General features: G+C 41.5%; 1 protein-coding gene across 1 annotated transcript in view; it reads right to left on the bottom strand.

Annotated features, from left to right (window-relative positions):
- cdh13 (cadherin 13, H-cadherin (heart)) overlaps nucleotides 1-15,223 on the bottom strand; it is a 500,809-nt gene that overhangs the window by 244,322 nt on the left and 241,264 nt on the right. Inside the window, exon 4 of the mRNA XM_061721319.1 lies at nucleotides 10,138-10,251. Coding sequence (XP_061577303.1) covers nucleotides 10,138-10,251 — 114 coding nt within the window. The remainder of the gene's footprint in view (nucleotides 1-10,137; nucleotides 10,252-15,223) is intronic.

Genomic DNA, 15,223 nt, shown 5'->3' with positions numbered 1-15,223 from the left:
GGAGCGAAGGGAACAGATGAAGACACAGTCGCCTCATCTGAGGAGTAACTGAAGCGCCAAGAGAAGTTTCAACTGATTAGGAGACTCTCTATGGGTTTGAAGTGTGATATTCTGCCATGCATATACATACACATTTGCACACTGGCTAAGAAATGTGCACCCAGTGGCTTTGCCTCTGTTGAATCTGTCTACCTCTCTGAGAGTGGGAGGACTGATGGGAGAATCTCACCTCTTTCCATCAGCTCTCATTACCAGCCGAACAGACATGAAAGACCGTGAGGCTCGCAATACTGCAGAAAGATGATAGGAGGTGTGGCGCTGCATACACCAAACACCTCAGAGCACACAGAGAATGAGCAACAAAACAATGGAAGAGCGAAATAATGTTTATGTGTGCTGCTTTGACTGTAATAAAACCTTGATATCAGCTTCTGTTCATGTCCCCATCAACTGCCAACAGGGCAAGAAATAGCTTGTAGAAAAGCATAATAGGTGTATTGCATGTACACCAACAGCCTCATCCAGATATGATGCTTTTCTTTAACAAGAAAAAAAGACAGTGTTTGACATTGATCCTAGGAAAACATCAACACTGTGATTAAAACATGCAAATTCTAGAGAGACACCCTACACCCTGTCACCTGATGGGAGATTGATGGACGGACTCAGCTCTAGTGCATGTGCACGACAGCATGAGGTGGCATCCCTCAGCGCTGCCTTATCCCCATCAAGGTCAAACAACTGGCTGTGAATGATAATCACGGGCTACAAATGGACTCCAGGGACCAACCCTGTGTGTGTGTGCGTGTGTGTGTGTGTGTGTGTACTGGCATGCTAGTCGTGGACAAATGTTTTCCCTGATTCCTGATTATCCTGACATTCCACCAAGCTAAAGAGAGGGATGCGCCAGGGAGGACAGGTAGGGAGGTAGAGGCAGGCAAAGGGAAGACAAAGGGACTAATTAACTGGCTTTGACTGGTTATTCAGGCCTCTGCTAATCATTACGAATCAACCGCTACATCCTGAGCAAGTGTGACTACATTCGGGTATCCATTATTCTTTTGTACAAAAGAAAATCAAATATCTGAAAGTTCAATAAAGGTAGTGCTGCAGGGGGGTTGGTGTTACCATTGATTGCTATTTTTCGAATAAGGTAATTCTCGTATCTCTCCCCATCTAGTCCTGCAAGACTTCCCTACAAAAACAACGGGAAAGAAAATCTCGTTTCTAGTCTTTTACAAATGATTGCGATTGCCGCTACTGCTGTTGAGGAAATAGCCAGATGATTAAGGCAGCGGATGATCATTCAAATGAATATTCAGAGGAAAATCCCTCATGTAATGTATGATTGACTAGTGTTACAGCATAACTACATTGTGTTAATGAGACGTACATACATACATGTATATACATACACATACACATACACACATATATTTTCCAAAGGCAACAGCCAACAAAGGAGCTTAAGGATATCTTCACGATCATCTTCAACACTTCTCTGAGTCAAGCTGCTGTCCCATCACATCTCAAAACCTCCATCATCATACCTGTGCCTAAGAAACCATCTCCATCCTGCTTTAATGACTACCGCCCTGTGGCACTGACCCCCATCATCATGAAGTGCTTTGAACGGCTAGTCATGACTCACATCAAATCCAACCTCCCCCCCACCCTGGACCCCTTTCAGTTTGCATACCGAGCCAAACGCTCCACAGAGGATGCAATCTGCTCTGCTCTTCACCCAGCCCTCACCCACCTGGAAAAAGCAGACTCATATGTGAGAATGCTTTTCATAGACTTCAGTTCTGCTTTTAATACTATAATCCCACAACAACTCATCTGCAAACTGGACCAGCTGGGGCTCAACACCTCCCTCTGCAACTGGATACTGGACTTCCTCAGCGAGAGGCCACAAGCAGTCAGAGTCGGCAACAACACCTCAAGGAGCATCACACTCAGCACAGGGGCCCCACAAGGCTGCATGCTCAGTCCCCTGCTCTTCACCCTGCTGACTCACGACTGCACACCAACCTTCAGCACCAATCACATGGTGAAGTTCGCGGATGACACAACTCTGGTGGGTCTCATCACCAAGAACGACGAGACCCACTACAGGAAGGAGGTCAACCTTCTGACCACGTGGTGCAGAGACAACAACCTCCTGCTGAATGTCAGCAAAACCAAGGAGATCGTGGTCGACTTCCGGAGAGGCCACACTGAACTCCCACCACTGACCATCGACGGTGCTGCTGTGGAACGGGTCAGCGGAACCAAATTCCTGGGGGTGCATATCAGTGAGGACCTCTCCTGGGCCACCAACTCTGCATCACTGGCAAAGAAAGCCCAGCGGCGCCTTTACTTCCTCCGCAAGCTCAAGAGAGCGAGAGCTCCCACACCCATCCTGAAAACCTTCTTCCAGGGCACCATTGAGAGCATCCTGTCCAGCTGCATCACTGTGTGGGGCGGTAGCTGTACTGAATACAGCAGGAAAGCACTGCAACGCATAGTGAACACAGCTGGGAAGATCATAGGTGCCCCACTCCCCTCCTTGAAGGACATTTACACCACCCGCCTCACCCGGAAAGCTATCGCGATAGCGAGCGACACCAGCCACCCCGCACACAGTCTGTTCAGCCTCCTACCCTCAGGTAGAAGGTACAGGAGCCTCCGTTGCCGCACCACCAGACTCAAAAATAGCTTCACACACCAGGCAGTCAGGAAGCTAAATTCTCTCCCCTCATTCCCCCCAGCCAGATCCCCCAGACTGACAGGGAACTGAACTGAAATCCCCCTCCCCCCCCCCCCCCAAGCCATGAACACTCAGAACTAGGCACCACTGTGTCACTTTATCCACCGTTTACTGTTTGTTTAAATAATTGCCATTTGCACTCATTCTAGAAATAGTACGTTGTGTCGTGTTGTATTTATTTTATCTTTTTATCTTTTTATCTTTAAACTTTAAGAATGTCTGTCCATCTGCTGTGCCTGCGCCTGCGCACTTTTTATGTTTATATGTTTATATGTTTATATGTCTATATGTCTATACGTTTATATGTTCATATGTTTACATGTTCACCGTGGGAGGTGGGAAACGTCCCTCTCGATCTCTGTATGTCTTGACATACAGTATTGACAATAAAGCTACTTTGACTTGACTTTGACTTTGACAAATGACTTTTTTCACACACCCAGTTTTACGTACAAAAAGAGGTCCTTCTAAAAAGTCACAGTATTATTAGAGAAGACCTATAGCTGTTTCTTAGGCAGCAAAATTAACAATTTCATAATCTCATTTTGCTTAAGGTCACATATTAAACATGTTCGACACAAGACTTAACTTAACTTACTGTGTTTTTACCAACTAAATGTGAACGCTCACTAAAGGCTGGTGTAATTAATGTGTCTGACCGAAAGAAGAAGGGGTGACAAAAACAACAAAAGAACAGGATCACATCACCATTAAAAGAGTCAATTAAACTAAAAGACGATGCCCACAGCCTCTCTGGCTTTCTAATGTTCCAATATGCCGTAACTTTGCTTACAACTTCCTGCTTGGAAGCTCAGATAAGGCTCTGAAATAGACATTCTAACAAAGAGAAACAACTATAAAAGATAAAATGGTTGTAGAAAAACTAAAAAGATCCAAAAATAAAAGATGGGAGGGGGTATGACTGACACAAGCTAGATGACAAGTAGACAGCGGAAGCATACAGGCTGACAGCCGGAGCAAATCAGGAGCCACTCAGCATTGAAACAATGAAATGAAATTGCCAGACACTTCAGTTCTCTTTACTATATTAGCTGGGGCTACAACCAAACCAGGCCCTCACCTCTCACCAACGGTGCTTTATTGGAGCTGTCATGTCAACTCAGACACATTGTGTTGATTTGTGAGCTGGACCTTGAGGATAAACACAAGTTGAATGATGGACAGCTCCACTTGCTTGCCTGCTCCTCCAATGCACATGTACTTAAAAGGGCTTTACAGAGTGAAGCATTTGAGACTTCATGTTGACACAATTGGGACCTATATTTGTTATAATTATTGCAGTTCCGTGTTTTTTTCAGTTAGGATAGCAAACTCATACAAAATGCTTTTCCTTTTCTATTGCCTCTGTTCGTTGATGAGGAAACCAAAGATGTTTGAGGTTGAAACCTGCACAAATGCATGTAGACTGTCAGCGGACATAACGTATTTATGGTAATTCTAGATTAAAATGTCCCCTTTAAAAAGATGCATGAACTTTGCCTCACCCAGTCGCATCATCATGAGACAGACTGACTCTCTAATTAATTTCTAGTCAGCTAATGGAGGGCAGAGCTGCATCACCACCTTCCGTTTATCCACCTACAAAAGGCTGCTACGACATGCTAAAATAACATGGTTAAAAACTATAAGAATATAGAAAAACAATAATATATTTACACTGATAATATACCTGGCAAACATCCCAGCATGCCATAACAACTTTAGCCAAATCTTCTCATCTGAGACTGCTTCACAAATGGCATCAGATTTTCAACACGGTCGAGCCAGATCCTCCCACTCAAATGTGTAATATATAGATACTGTTTGTTTCTTTTGACCCCTATAAATGGAGAATTTGAAACTATCTCTTGTCTTTATCCTCCATTAAGTCACCTCCTCTGCTCAGTGGCTCATGCAGTTGCTGCTCTCCTACATAGAAGCAATTTAGCATGTCACACACTGGTTTTTTAAAGCTTTTAGTTGTAGATCAATTTAAATTCATTGGCTGGTTTTGCCTTATGGATTCCTTGAAGCATAAATTAATTTACTAAAGGAATGTGAAGGATTAGGAGGTCAGAAATGTGTTTAAATGTATTTCTTCTCTCCTACAGTCCTACAGTAATTTGTCTGTGGAATGAAACATGGAACTTTACTGATTTAGAAAGATATTACCAGTACGTAACCAGTAAAGGCTCGAAAGTATACAGGACCGTCTCAGAAAATTAGAATATTGTGATAAAGTTATTTATTTTCTGTAAATCTTACAGTTTAAGATTAAGATTCCCAGAATATTCTATTTTTTTGAGATAGGATATTTGAGTTTTCTTAAGCTGTAAGCCATGATCAGCAATATTAAAATAATAAAAGGCTTGCAATATTTCAGTTGATTTGTAATGAATCCAGAATGTATGACATTTTTGTTTTTGTAATTGCATTACAGAAAATCACAATATTCTAATTTTCTGAGACAGTCCTGTAGTTCTGGTGTAATGAATCAAATACAAAGAGGAAATCCCATGGAATAAGCTGCCACCCCAGCTGTCCACAGGTAAAATGTATCTATAACTTCCAATTAGCCTAATTGTAAAGGTTATACAATGATGAACAAACATGCAAGCTCTTTCGATCTATTGGTTATGTATACTTGTATCTTAGCATTAAAGTTCTGCATGAAAAAGAACTGCCGTAGGGGTTTAAAAAAATTACTGTTATACTTAAAAAAAAAAAAGAAAAGCTGATTCTATTTCCGGGCCAGCACTAGAACATTAACATATAACTTTCACTTTAGCTAAACTCTAAGGAAAACGTGATGAACATTTTCGTGATTTTATGGTGAAGAAAATGCTGTCACTAATAAATCAAAATAACTCATCAATTTATATGCATTGAGCCTCTCACGCTTGTCTATCAAATGTCTATTCAATTTTCTGCAAAGTACCCAACACTAAACTAATTCAAGATCAGATGGTTCTCATCAAATCAGTCCGGTGTGTTTGGCCTGAACCTGGAAGTCATGACTGTGAAGCCAGTAGATTTTCATTCCCAACCCACCATGTATAAACGCATCCCCGAGAACGTTTTGCAGCAGTTTGCAACAAAGTTGAGATCCCTTTAAATCCCTTTCAATGCGTGTGCTCATCATCTCTACATGGCCAGTTATCCTTTAGAAGCGATAGATAAATCGCAGTGCCAATAGTAAATACTAATCAGAAACATATTTCTACAAATAACAGATAACCTGCACCATCCCCCCCTTGGGGATGTTGTTTTCAACTTCCTCATTTTAATATATTTAGAATTTATTTTTGTCATGTTTTGCATTTCAACTAAACTACTTTGTTGTGAAATAAAAGTACTCAGTTATACGACAATTAAAGTACTTGCTTAAGGTTCTAGACAAGTCTAGACAAGTCCACTAATCCCGACTAGTCCATGATGTTGTAGTTGTGTGTTGTTGTCAGCTGTTATGGCTCCAGCTTGTTGTTTAACAGTTTAATATGACACTGTTGTTGTATGAATGAGTACATATCAGTCATGCAGACATCCCTTCTATGTGGCACAACATTTCCGCTGCTAAAAGTATGTGGTCAATAGTAGCCCAGACCAGTTCTGAATGTGGTTTACTGTTGATTGGTACTCAATAACTCCTCAAATGCATCCTGGGTGCATTAATACCAGGACTCAAGGCTGTAATTTGTGATCCGATCACTCACGGTAGATTTTAATACCATGTGCAAACTGGGTCATAATGCTGGATGAGTGCAGAAGGATTTGTTGTTATAATATTTACTGTATAGGTAAAAAGGTGCCTCTGTGCATACCGAAATACTTCCTTAAAAATAAATACAGAGAAGAAATATTCCAGCATGAAAGCAGTCCAATAGTACTACTACCACTAAAACTACTGAAGAAAGAACGAAATGCATGTAATTACTTTTAATTGACAGAACTACCTGCTGGGTATTTCAAAGTGAAAAAGAACAAACAACTTTTGTATATATGAAAAAACTAAAAATAATTATCTTTGAAATGCTTGCCATCAGAAAATAAAGGTGTATTAAATAATACACCAGAATCTGAGCATCAGTAGTGAAAAGCAATGGCAAGAGCAAGGGCCCATACTGTTAGCTGTGATTCTGTCTTTACAGCTTGTGTCCACAGAGCCTTTTTTCCGTCCTTTTAGGAAAGTGGTTGCAGAATGCTTTGGAGTGCTATTTTCCTCAGTGATTGTGAATAAAACATTTCTAAGAAGCTTGTATCTCGTACACTGATGAAAGTGCAGTACTTCTCAGCAACATTCAGCATCGGAACGACTTCCTAGAAATGAGAATTTGTGTTCATGATGTCTGTTTCACATATCAATCCAAGTCCTGCATGGTACACGCAGCTGCAACCAGAACTGCTAAAACTCAGTTTTCTTATTTCCTGTGGTGGCAACTCTCACGGATAAAAGTGGTTGCCTGAAAGAAACAAGAGTGACAACATGGACACTTTTCTTAAAAGTTATGAAACAGGACCTGTAACATTGGTCTGTGGTACAAACAAAAATAAATATCCATCAGAACACTCCCAAGTGCTTGATGCTAAGAAATAAAAAGGATTTCTTCTTTAGGAAGAGGTTACTGTACCTCCCATCTCATATGCCTAACACAAGATTATCCAGCGACCAGAGTAAAAACGCTTTAGGAATAAACATTTAAACTTACTTCAGCTATGACTGATTTCTATTCCTGAGTATGAAGATTCTCCAATCAGCAATGACTGAAGTGGCATGCACTAAGAGAAACATTTAAGCATATCAGTTTCATTGCATGCTCCAGCTGCTCTCTGAGTTGTTGTGAGCTGTTTATGGGCCCCGAGGGAGGGCTGGGGAGAGACCTCTGTATCAAAACAATTCCACAGCTAGCAGGAGGTGTGACATAAACAACAAGGTTCTTACCCTGCCCCAGTGAGTGTCACTGACAGTGGACCCACCTTCCATCCTCTAGCCCACACACACACACACACACACACACAGTCTGCACATGTGTGCATATCAACAACCATACATATCAAATTGAGACCTCCCAACGTAGGCTCTCTCTTACTTCCAGCTGCTTATCTGCCAGGGAGAGGAAGGGAGTATGAAATATGAATGGCTGCTGTATGGAAGTGGTATGTTGTATGAGAAGAGGGAAAACTATTGGTGTGGAAAATCAATTTTGCCAAGTAACAAATGTATAGCCTGGATTGGATAATATAGGCAACATTAGCTGGTCTTGTCACGCAAAGCTGACTGTGGAGGTTTAGAAGAGCGATGGAAGCGTAGACGGATGAAAAAGACTGGATAAAAATTGGGGGAAAAGAAGGAAGTTGAGGGACCACAATGGAAAGGGAGAAAGAAAATAATTAATAACAGGGATGTAAAATGTGTACATTGGTCTTACAGGAACATGCAAAAGTAGCACGCAGCCTTTACAAGCTATTGTAGCTGCCATTCTTATCCATAACACATTACAGAGATGATTTGCATACCATATGGTGCAAACTAATCTGCTGACTCCTATTCCTCTTTAACGCCTTCTAGTCAGCAGAGTTAAAAATATGCATAAATCACTCAAAACAAAGGCTCCATTGTCCTTTACTATCTGTTATCGCCAGGCCTTCAAGTTGCTTTACGGGGATCATACTGAATACCGCACAAGTGCTCAGAAGCTATCGAGACCCAGGCTTTGAGCTGTTGTCATACTCTCCAGCGCACAATTATCAGGAGAAGGGCTGAGTGTGGGATATCTTTTCTATGATAGTCCCAGCGGGTGTAGAGATGTGGATGATTTTTTTACTGCCTAGTGTTATCTAGAACAAAGGTGAGTGACATGCAGAGATAAATGTATGCTGTTCAACACAGAAGTATGATGCTGGAACCTTACATTGGCACCAAAATGTATGACTTTTGGATGACAATTTGTTTTGAAATGACTATGGTGAAGCCATGATGCTCCTGGGCAGACTAATTTAAAAAAAAAAACACAGGCAGTAGTGATATCAACAATGTAGCCGCTTTGGGAGAATATAAAAGGTTGTGAAAGTGGAACGGTGCCAACTATATAATGAACCACATTTCACAATCCGAGATAAATAATTAGAAGTATCACACCATTTTTGGCTTTTCCAAAGAAAGGTCAAGCTGGAAAAGTAAAATCCCTCTTCAGTATTAAGACTAAATAAAATCTTAATAAGTATCATTCTCTAGAGAATATTAGACAAAGCAAATACGCCTGAATGAAACCTCAGAGCCCTTACTCTTACACTCTTGTATTTTAATTAACCTGGGTAGCAATATCCATGCTTTAAATCTAATATTCACAGTTTAAGTCAGCACTTTACTGTCTACACTATGTGCAATATTTGGTTCCGAATAAAGTGAAAATGCGCATATAAAGGATAAGATAATTTCTTGAAGACATATCCCGGACAAAAACGTAAAATAAAAAGCTGTGCTTTTTGTCTGCGTCTATGATTTAAAGGAACATTCCATATTTAAAACATCTCATTAGATAGTAAGGAGTGTAAACTTTCATGAGGGACTAAAAGAAAAAAAAATTAATTGTTTGCACCACATTTGGTAGTCAATTTGTGTGGACTTAAAATTAAATTCAGTTAAATTCAAAAATAATTAAGAACGAACAAGGCAAATAAGGAACAAGGCAATAACAAGGTGATGGAAGAAGATGCCTGTACAAACGGCTGTTTTCATACATGTTATGTACAGTTACAAAATTGAAATTACTATGGTTTCTCTATCCCCCAACATCGCCTAAGAGGTATGACATTTCTGAGTCTTGTCAAAGGCTCAAAATAGTAATTTATTTTGACATAGGTTGATTTCCCCCGGGGCTAACTTTAATAGCCACTTTGCTGGAAATGTATTTTCCTTTCTCACCTAAAACTGCTTCAATTCATGCTATTGTGGTCACTAACATAAATGTACAGTCCTCACAATCTCAGAAATGACAGATTTGCTTCAGCTCTGCAATGTTAGGGTTATAAAAAAGATAGAGGCATTCACACAATAATGTTTTTATACACTCCACCCTCTCTTTTTTGTATTTTTTTTTTTACAAAGGATATATTATATATATATATATATATATATATATATATATATATGACTGCCAAACCATTGGGTCATAGTCCATCACAAGACTCTAAACGCTTGTAAACTGTCCCTTTTCAACAGGTCTATTGTTCTACATACTGGGAGATTGGTCTCTGTGAGGATCTGAATGAAAAAAAAAAAAATAATCAACTGTAGTTTTATATTTTTGGGTTTGAAGTACAGCTCATTTCAAGTACAGACATGGATGTAAATCAAAACTGTATGAAAAAAAAAAAAGTGTTTTTACCTTGCCAATGATCCTGGGAAACGGAGGTCTCTGATTCTCTGTTACAATCACAGGCGGGACCAGCATGGATCTCTTAGATCTGTGTGGCAGCTTCTGGCCGAGACCCAGGATATCCTACAAACAAAGCAAAGAGAAACAATTTAGTTGATCTGAGAAATAACACCCCTTACATCCAGCCCAAATGTGTATTATTCACTGGCAGATGATGCCCTTACAATTCCGCCAAAATTACTGGTTGCCATTTCAAAGCAATTACCCTAAAATAAATCGACACAGCATAAACAAAGACACAGAGGAATCATAGTGGAAACCCTGTTGACAGAAGCCAGTCTTGAACCAATTCTCCACTAACTGAAACCAATATAAACTCTATAAAAGTAAAGTGACTGAACACCTGCGTCTGGAAAGTACCATATGTAGTAGACGTTTGAAGAGGAAAGAGGAGGATATTCTCTTCAGATACATGTAATTGGTGGCTCTGTAGCACTTAAATGTACATTTAATTTAATTTTATATTGAGACAGCAAGTTAAATAAGGACAGGAAAGAGAGTTACAAAAGCAGAGCAACAAACAAAGATGAAAGAGTGTAAAATGAACAAATGAGAGTTGACAAGGTTTTGGTGAAGAAATTGCATTGTTCAAGCACATGGAGCCTCTCTGTAATGCTGTTTTGGTCTTGGAAAATCCAATAGCATAATCTAATTTCATTTTTTCCACCCTCCTGCTGTTGTAAACAAATATGGGGTCTTAACAGTTTATTATAGTGAAAATATTCCCTCTTCACTTTGAAATGACTGAAACAGTTGGAGTCTTTCATACCAGCAGCTGATGAAAAACATGCCAGTCACTGACACCATGAAGATGGGGGATGGAAGCCTCACTGCTAACATGGAGGTAATGACCTGCAGGGGAAGATGCTCTTCCTGTCTGCACATCTGGGCACAAGCCAAGGAGCAAAAAAAAATAAAAAAAATTACACTTAAATTCCCTTAAAAGGACCATACAAATAAGGCTTGAAAACATGTGGATGATAGGTCGGAAGGAAAACCCTAATCTGGTACCTTTCTCATGGACACCAGAATATTGGCAAAGGTTCCTCCTGAGCCCTGCAGGTTATGTCTGGTGAGGCGTCTGTTAGCTCAGGGTTTTTCTAGTGCTTCCCAATCTGGACACTGGTTTACCCCCTTGGGCTCTTTGTAATATTGTATAATCCTTTTTTCTGGGGCAATTTGTGGTCAGTGCTGGGTGAGTGAAAGATAACTGCGAAAAAGTCACATGTATCCCATAACACAAGGTTCTCCAGCAGGATATTACATTTAGATAATATTACCCACATCCCTCAGATGTGGAGCTCAGTAGTGTGGTAATTTGTTTGTCTGTTTGTATTTTAATAGAGGAAAATAAACAATATAAACAAGGTTAATTCCTAATTCCATATTTAAATCAGAACAATTGAACAACTGTAATGTCTTTTTTCCAGTAACAAGTGAACAGAATTCCAGTAATATAACCTTTACTCAATCATTGAAAGAAACTTTTACTTTTTACTATTTTCAATTATTCTTTATATGAAGCGTGCACAGAATGTCTAGTACCGTATTTTCGCGACCATTCGGCGCACCGTGTGGAAAGGCGCACCCTCATTTTTGTGTGTCATTTTTAGATTTAAAACATACATATGGCGCACCGACCCAAAAGGCGCAGTCTACAGAGCAGAGCTGCACACACGCGTGCCGCAAAACACGCCGGCCGGAAAACACACACACCCGCTGCAGAACGCACACACATGCAGAACGCACACACAAGCACACAAGCGCTTATTTAAAAAATAGAGCAGGAGCAAAACCTCTGTTTCTGCATTAAAGAGCTCCACTAATTCAGCTGCGCCAGTCCAAATTTCCTCGGTGTCAGACACTTTCTGCACAACAGTAAATAAACTTTTCATACCCCGTTGTGCGGATCCTCCACCGCGCAGAGCCCGTCTCTCCCCAGCGGGGTGGAGCAGCGCGCGTCACAGCGGCTTTAACCGGGAATGTGACCTGTTCGGACCGGCTGGGACCGAAGCCACCCACCTGTATGGGAGCAGGGGCTCCCGGGGAAAGACCAGCGGCATTTCGGCCGGATCTGCCCCGGGGATGGTGCGCCCTGGCCCGGCAAACCCGCGGCGGGAGCCTGGCGGCTCCTGAGCGCATCCTCTGCATCTTGGTTACCGGAGATCAAACCGACAGATTTGCCTGAAAATCTCGCAGGGTGAAGTTGATCCGACCTGGGACAGACCCCTGAAATCCCTGCTCCTAAAGCGGGTGGGAACCAGGAGAATTTGATCTGATCCCGCTTTGGGAACCTGGAAGTCGGGTTGCAGCAGTGCGCGTCACACGCGCTGCAGAACACAGAACACACACGCACGTGTGCTTATTTAAAAAATAAAGCGGGAGCAAAACTTATTTTGATTGTACTTTATTTCACTTTACCGTACACATCAAGCAAATCCTTCAAACTCTTCTTCTTCTTCATCACGTCCGCAAACCATGGGTGCTTCACACCCCCCACCTTCCCCCTTTAACGTCTGTGGCTGGTGTCATTCACGTCCGCAGACCACGGGTGCTTCACACACCCCCCCTTCCCCCTTGTCTGTGGATGGTCTCCTTCACGTCCGCAACTCCCCCGGGCTTCACCCAAAGCATAGATATGGCGCACCGTTTCATAAGGCGACCGGCACATTTAAAAAAAAAGAAAAAGGGCGCCTTATGGTCGCGAAATTACGGTAGGCTACATAGCAAAAAGCTAGCAAGCTCACAACTTAACTTGAAAGATGGAAACTTGCGATACATGAGGATAACATGAGATAACAAAAGATAAGTGGTGGAAAATAAAGTGTGCTTTTTGATGTGTAAAATTAATGTTAATTAATAAATAAATAACGTGATCCTTCCACGCGCTACGTCCGACCAGAGAAGCCCCACCCTGTCTGGTGAAAGGAAGCGGCCTGCTCACTCCTCAGGTTAAGAAGGAGACCTGAGCTCAGTTAGGCCCTCCTGGGGTTGGCAGAGGGGAGCAATGCCCAGGACTGTCACTTAGGTATGAGCACTAGGTGATAAAATGGGTAAAAAAAATCGGGGGTAAAAAAAAAAAAAAAAAATGTTAACTCATATGTTGTTGAAATCTCCGATTTGGGTTCCATGGCTCCACGCTATATGAATGTATGAGTTTGAATGCCCCTCGTGGCATTGTGTCATACTTCCTGCCAGCTCATTTGTTGTTATTTGAACTGAAATGGTCTACTCAGAGCTGAGCACCAGAGTAAACTCAGCACATATCTCAGCAAGTGGATGGTTGCTTCTGGGAAGCGCCGGTCTCACCGGAGCTTCCGGTGAGACCGCTCTCATGGACCAGAATGGCTGTGATTCACAGCAGCTGCCGTGGCAAAGCCGTTTGGCAGTGATTCCACATCCAGTGGGACCCAGGCTTAAGTGCTTAGCAGACCACCATTCACTCAGGTGAACTGTTATTCTTATCTTATCTATGCAGGCTAGTTAGCTAACTAGATTAACAAGCTACTTACCTGTTTAGCCAATCAAAAATCAAAGGAGCTTCCAACTGTGAAGTTTATTTTCTTAGAATTTCCCTTCTCAGGAGATTATAGCCTCCCAAACACCAACACACCAGAGGCCCTTGCGAAAAAGACAATTTCTGATATTTTACCAATTGTTTTACTTGGTGGATGACTTTAGATCTATCCATGCATTCACATACAGCTTTTTCCTATTCAGAAGTTGGCTGTAGATGGTTAAAACATTTTTTACAATCACTGTTCTCAACAAAGTTGAGCAAAATGATCAAACTGTGATGAAGAATGATGCAACACATCAGGCCTGCCTACTGAGCCCTGGTTAAAATGACAACGGTTTTAATAATAAGGGGAAAATACCAACCTTTGTTTGTAGTGTTTTCATTTGAAATGCAAATGGACTCTTTTGTCCTTCATCTTTCATAGCATACAGTGGAACTCTTTATTTGCTCTGCACAGTAATGCTGCTGTGTGCATGCAGCAGGCTGTTTGCATGTTTACTGTTCACACTGGTGTTCTTTGCTGACAGGGACTCTGACACCGTTCTCACCCCTGCCACAATGACAGAGGGAGAACAAGTAAAGGGGAACAACTGAGCCTTCTCTCGTAAGAGCATCTCCTCTACGCCCCCCACCCAACGCTTTCAGCCAGAAAGTTCAGAGAAAACACGATGAAACAGTAATGAGAAACACAATCCGACCAGAACAAACCTCAGACACACAAACAGTGGCCATTTTTATCAGATCCACTCGTGGATAACCTTTCAAATGTCAAAAGCAGAAATCTGAAACCGGACCTGAAGTTGTTAACCACAACATTGCAAAGAAAAAAGAAAAAAAAAAAAAAAAAAAGGGGGGGAGATGAAACCAATTTTTCTGTCTAAAGAACACAGCCACTGGTGTGGGCAAATTTACGTGACCAGTTCACAAGCAAGTTTATGGACTTTTAAATGCTTCCTCTAAAAAGTCTGGAGCCCAGGGATGTGTGCATCAATCCCATCATGCACAGGTCTCAGCTGTGTGATATTTGGAAAAGGACAGTATGAAGAGCTGGAAGGCAAATGTGGCTGTGGCGAGAGACGTTGGGGTTAAGATCATGCTGTCAAATCCACATCTTCACTAAGCTGAGATACACTGGATATGGAGAGGGAGTGAGGGTGCTTAAAAACCTATCAAGGTTCGGCAAGAGGATCAGAAAAAGGTAAGATACACTGACAAAAGCATGCTCAGCCAGGAGGAGACGTTTGTAGTGCTCGATGAGGATACCACAGGGTATTGTGGGAGAAATGACTTGAAGTCCTGCTTTCTTCCATCTCACCTTTTTATACCTGCCATTTTGCTGCTCTAATTCATTTCTTTATCTCAGATAGAAAAAGCTTTTCATCTCGCTTTCTGTCTTTACACTTTGCACGGGTGATGAATCGTGCTCTTAGAGTTTGGTGACACAGAAAGAGAAGGGAGCCATCAATCTTTAATGTGTGCTGTTCATAAATTACCGCTGCACCATCAACCCTGAAT

The sequence above is a fragment of the Cololabis saira genome, chromosome 5, assembly GCF_033807715.1.
Source record: "Cololabis saira isolate AMF1-May2022 chromosome 5, fColSai1.1, whole genome shotgun sequence".
Taxonomy (NCBI): Eukaryota; Metazoa; Chordata; class Actinopteri; order Beloniformes; family Belonidae; genus Cololabis; species Cololabis saira.
Note: the sequence above shows the minus strand (reverse complement) of the source record. Positions and strands in the feature narration are given on the sequence as shown.